This window comes from Gekko japonicus, unplaced genomic scaffold, assembly GCF_001447785.1.
Source record: "Gekko japonicus isolate JY-2015 unplaced genomic scaffold, Gekko_japonicus_V1.1 scaffold100, whole genome shotgun sequence".
NCBI classification, from domain to species: Eukaryota; Metazoa; Chordata; class Lepidosauria; order Squamata; family Gekkonidae; genus Gekko; species Gekko japonicus.
The window spans coordinates 1976598-1981997 of record NW_015167060.1 but is presented as its reverse complement, the minus strand read 5'-3'; the positions used below and the strand labels follow the sequence as shown (position 1 = coordinate 1981997).

The 5400-nt window shown below is 42.4% G+C and overlaps 1 protein-coding gene across 1 annotated transcript in view; it reads left to right on the top strand.

Moving 5' to 3' along the window:
• The window catches only part of FAF2 (Fas associated factor family member 2), an 18966-nt gene extending 14936 nt beyond the window's left edge, over window positions 1-4030 (top strand). The window contains exons 9-11 of the mRNA XM_015412508.1: window positions 1-36; window positions 2411-2554; window positions 3149-4030. The exon at window positions 1-36 is cut by the window's left edge and continues 130 nt beyond it. Of these exons, the coding sequence (XP_015267994.1) occupies window positions 1-36; window positions 2411-2554; window positions 3149-3331 (363 nt within the window). The 3' untranslated portion in view covers window positions 3332-4030. The remainder of the gene's footprint in view (window positions 37-2410; window positions 2555-3148) is intronic.
• The last annotated feature ends 1370 nt before the right edge of the window (window positions 4031-5400 follow it).

Sequence of the window (5400 nt, the reverse complement as noted above, 5' to 3'; positions counted from 1 at the left end):
CACCAGCAGAAGCTGGCAGAAGAAAGGAGGAAACGGGTGAGAAACAAATGCATCAATAACAGTGAATCGCAGTTCGTGATTCCAGGTTTCAAAGTGAGAATAGGTGGCCTAGCTAGGACTGCATGTGGTTTGTGCTGCCTCGAGGAAACTGACACCACTACCAATGAGAAACCAGACATTTTGTAAATGGGAATGAGGGAGAGACCATTAATAGTTCACTTTGTGGTTATCTTCCTCAATCTCACAGAACAAATAATAATTCCCAGTTCTTTAATCTAGACATCGGCTGAATATGGAATGAACACAACAACAGGAGGTGTTCTGCAAAAAAGAAGTGATGAAACATTCCTAGAAGTATTAAATTGTACTTTCAGTGATTTTAGTGGCCAATGAGCCATCCTGATTCAGTGTTTGAGTTTTGAACTACTGTATATGAATCAGTACTTTTTCTGTTACAGGTTTGAGTTCATCCCCAGTTCAAGCTGGGGTAGCAGTATTAGCCTGTGGCACCAAAAACATGTTTCACCTTCAAGGGTAATGGATTTATTGAAAGTCTCCAAGGTGCCTGACAGCTAGTTCATTCAGACTGTCTTTTAAAATCTCAAGGGAAAAGAGGTTTTCATGTTAATTTATCCAGTTCTTAGAGCTCGGATTCTTAGCAGTAAATTCTCCATTCAAATATGTCTCTGTTCACATATGTCTCAGTTCACGTAATGCAATTCTGAACCAAATACATAGGTAGTGGCTGCTTTTTATTATCTCAAGTATATGCAGTATAGATAGGAACTCTCAGGCTGGGGCAAGTGATGCTCTGTATTCTTGGTGCTGGGGGGGGGGGCAACAGTGGGAGGGCTTCTATTGTCCTGGCCCCACTGGTGGACCTCTTGATGGCACCTGGTCTTTTTGGCCACTATGTGACCAAGTGTTGGACTGGATGGGCCCTTGGCCTGATCCAACATTGGCTTCTGTTATGTTCTTATGTTCAGTATTAAGAAGTGCTTCAGTAATGTGTTGTAATTACCAAGTACATGTATTTTGACCAATCAACCTATGCTAGTAGCAGTTTGATAGGGAGAATTCAGATTGTACAATATAAATGGGTTCGTGTTTAAACAATCATAGCTGTTAAAGTATGTCTGGATAATGTTCATTTTCTTCATTACTACAGCTACCGTGCACTGTATTAAATGCAACAGTATTTTGCTTCTCTGTATCTCTTTCTGATGTGGTTATAATCTGTCACCATTTCTCTGTTGCTGATAAAATTTAAGGAATCTTCATAACTGCATGGCATTACAATATGAAATTTGAGGCAAATCTCCTTTCTAGTAGTTTCCATGCTGCTTAGTGACTCTGTAGGATTTTGCAGGTTTGTCCTTCAGTTAATCATTTTCAGGAGGGAACATAGTGGTCAGAAGTCCTGATATGAACCCTTGATTTGATTTGATTCTGCAACTGGTATGTTAGAATATGGTGGTATTCATAGATTCTCATTAACATCTGTCTTTTCAATTGAAAGATGGTTAGGAATAGATACTGAAATAATGTGTACTTCTCCCTTTCATTTATTACCAGCAGGTCAGTCTTCCACAATGGAAATTTCACTTTATATAATCATGCCAAATGAATCTATTTTTAATCTGATCTGTGAAACTTAACTTCCATTTGTTAGTTTGCCCTTTCTGTATCTTTTTTCATAGGTGCATTCTTTTTAATCCATCAAATCTTCCTTTCCTTTGGCCCAGGCAGATAACAGTAGAAATCAGTGTGCATGTTTGCACTTTCTGTCAGAAGATTAATAAAGCAGGTGTCATTGGACATAATCCAGCATGCTTTACAAAGAGCAGAATCCTGCTAAATTTATTCTGTAGAACAGATTTAAGCACGTATGTTGGCTCCCATTGAATTAAATGGGACTGTAACATCAAGAGAGCCAGTGTGGTGTAGTGGTTAAGAGTATAGGACTAGGAATCTGAGATATCCAGGTTCAAATCCTCACTCTGCCATGAAGCTCACTCGTTGACCTTGGGCTAGCTATATTCTCCCTCAGCTTAACTATTTTATATGGTGGTTGTGAAGATAAAATGGAGGAGGGAAGAATAATGTTGTAAGCTGCTTTGGATCCCCATTGGGGGAGGAAAGCAGGGTATAAATATCTATATAAATAATTTGGACTGGATGATGTCCATCCTTAGCAGTAAAAATTATTTTGCAGCCTAACCAAACTCGTGGCTAATGTCCTCTGCCAAAATTGTTCTTTTATCTATAGGAAAAATGATTTAACAGTTCAGTTTTGAGGGATGCTTGAGATGCATTGACCAGCAATGTTCAAGTTGTTAATAGCTGCTACAATTCTTTTTTGGATTTTGTCAGACTTGCCTGTTCACGTCTCCATTTTCTTTACCGACAGACCTTGCAGGAGGAGAAAGAACGGAAATCTGAATGCCTTCCGCCAGAGCCTCATCCCGATGACCCAGAAAGTGTCAAAATCATCTTCAAAATGCCTAATGACTCCAGGGTGGAACGGCGATTCCATTTTACACAGTCATTAACGGTGAGGATGGAGTGGAGACTCATGCTTTTCTATCTGGTGGGAAATACTTTGATGAATGGAGAGCACAAATCTTAAGTTCTTAAACTACCTTAGTACCTTTCTGATGATTCAGAAGAGGAGTGCAATTTACAGCTGTATAGAAACTGTAAGCAAAGTTGAAAAGACTTGAAGCAAAATACAGCAGTGGCTTAATTCATTTCTGTAACTCTTTTGTTGTCTAATGCATATCCTGGCAAGAAGTTTAGGTAAGGAAGGCTTGCTTGAGGTTGCTCAATTTACTGCTTAATTTATTGTGGATACCTGGGTTTTTATTTGTAAATTTGCTTTCTGTTGGGCCACAAAGTCCTTCAGGCAGCAATGTCTCTGGAGGTATGGGGCTTATTTTTGCTGATGGTGATGTTATATAGGAAAGGGGTGTGTTCTGATTCCCCATGGGCGGGCTTCCATCTCTGCATTTTTGTGATATTTTCAGTGGATATTCTCTTCAGCACAAGAGAGTATTAAAATGGGATGTAAGTACACTGAACTGCTTTATTCCACAGCTGCAAAAACCTCTTAGCAAGACAAGTAAGTAATTCTCTACTTTTTCTCCAGGTGATCCATGACTTCCTATTCTCGTTGAAAGAGAGCCCAGAGAAGTTCCAGATCGAGGCCAACTTTCCTCGCCGTGTCCTGCCCTGCCTTCCATCAGAGGAGTGGCCCAATCCACCAACGCTCCAAGAAGCTGGAATCAACCACACAGAAGTTCTTTTTGTGCAGGACCTCACGGACGATTGACACTTTTCCAAAATGCAGAGATGGAAAGAGATTCCTATTATAATACAATATTTTTTTTAAAAGACTGCTGCGTACAAATGAGGGATCAGAGACTCTGTGGCTTTGGGCAGCCACACCATGCGTCTGCACTGGCGAGAGAAACTGCACACTCACGCACACTCAACCCTTTTACATTTAGAGGGCAGATGGGAGGGCCACGACTACCCTCCCAAGATCAGGAATGGCAGCTCTTGGTAAATATTGCTTTTATTGGAAAGGATATACCCCAACTTTCTGACATTAGAAAATCTGATACTTGCTGCTTGTGACAGCCAGAGGACAACACAATCTGTGGGCCAAGAGAAAACATCTTCTGCCCAGGTTTGGGTGGGATAGGCAGCAGGGGGGGTTTCTTCCAGCTTCTCACTCTGTATAAATCTTCTTTTGCTTTGTATTGACCAAAGGAGAATGGGGTTACAATGGTATTGATGGTATTCTTTTTTAAAAGGAGCTGGTTGACATTCTTAACTACAGGGGTTCTTCTTCCCCAGGGTTGTTAGCCTGCGTAGTGTAATAAACTCTGCCTCTAGTGTGCCTGTGCTAACACTTCTGACTGTGTCTTAGTACCTACCCAGGCTGTGCCTGGCCAAGATGCACTGTTTAGTGTGAAATGGTGGTCACTTAGACTAAATTCTCTGATGCTATAACAGCCTAAACCTGGATTTGGCACTATGTTTGCATTCATCGCAGCCCCTCAAGCTTGCCTTGGCTTCTTCTGCAAGGCTTTTTGACTGTGAGGGATGCTTTCAGTCCAGACTGGAAGGAAGGTGTAAAAGATAGCAGAAATACCAGAAGTGGGTGAGGTGTATGGCATTATTGCTAGTGTTTATAGGCATGACAGCTTGTATCCTACAAAGGCTCTCATCTCTCTTTCCTAGAGTCAGATAGGAAGTAGTCTGCAACCTGGGGCTTTATCTCTTGGCAGGGATGAGACCCTTCTTATGAAGAAAGACTGCTGGCCTCAAAGTAGTGTTTTCTGTTCCTTCCGTTAAGGTCTCACCACTTATCAAGAGTTTTAACAGGATATGGGCCTCTCAGGTGGGGATACTGAGTAACTTGAGAGCCATATGTGGCTTTCTGACATGCCACCTTAGGCTCTTCTGGGCAGCTCCCCAACATGGCCCCTGCCATGTGTTTCAGAAAAGTGGACAAGACCCTTGCCTAGAGGAGCTTGTTGGTGGCAGGTGGTTGCCACCTTGGAACAGCCCCCACCGGAGGTGGCATGGGTAAGGGCCAGCACTCCCTGAGGTGCAGGCCTCAGCACAGGGATGGAAGTAAATGTGGCTCCTTTTGGTTGATGGCAATGGCAGAAGTGGCTACAGACTATTATTCTAATGGCTAAACTATGCATGAAGTGAGAGATTATCAGAAGTGCCTGTGTAAGCAAGCAAAAGTTGCACCTATGTGTACTGATCTGGAGTGAGAAAACAAAGGATTTAAGACTTTGCATTTAAACTATACCTGCCTCTTCTCTATCCCCATTGACAAAGCAGAGCTAAGTGTCTGGTTTCTCCTGCTGAGTAAATAGCAGTGTGTTGTGTGAGGCAATGAGTACTGCATTAGAAAAACTGCAGGCCCCTGATGTGCTGCCAGTTATTTTTGAAGGATTTGCTAGCATGCATGTGTATAAAGCAAGGGCTCCATGCCACCTACTTTGAGGCAGCAGGATGTGTGGTCACTCTCTGCTGAAGAGGACTTTCTTTGCTATACCTTCTAGTTCTTAGCTTCTGTTTCATTGCTCCAGGTCCCCTGTCCACAGTCCTGGTGAAACCATAACTCTGGATCCTCCTTGCTATGTGACCATCACATGCTAGTAACTCAGCCCCATATTGACATCTGGCTGTTAAACACAAGTCCTTGGCTTGGAAAAGTTGAAGATGACTGAACTAGAGGCCTGGTACAAGCTGAGGGTAATGACCTTCCCTAGAGTCATCAGGGCAGGAACAATTTTGGGTTTCCGTGAATATGTGGTCTACCTGTGTGCCAAAGCCTTGGAGGGTTAAAACTATAGGGTTGTGATGGGTGACCCT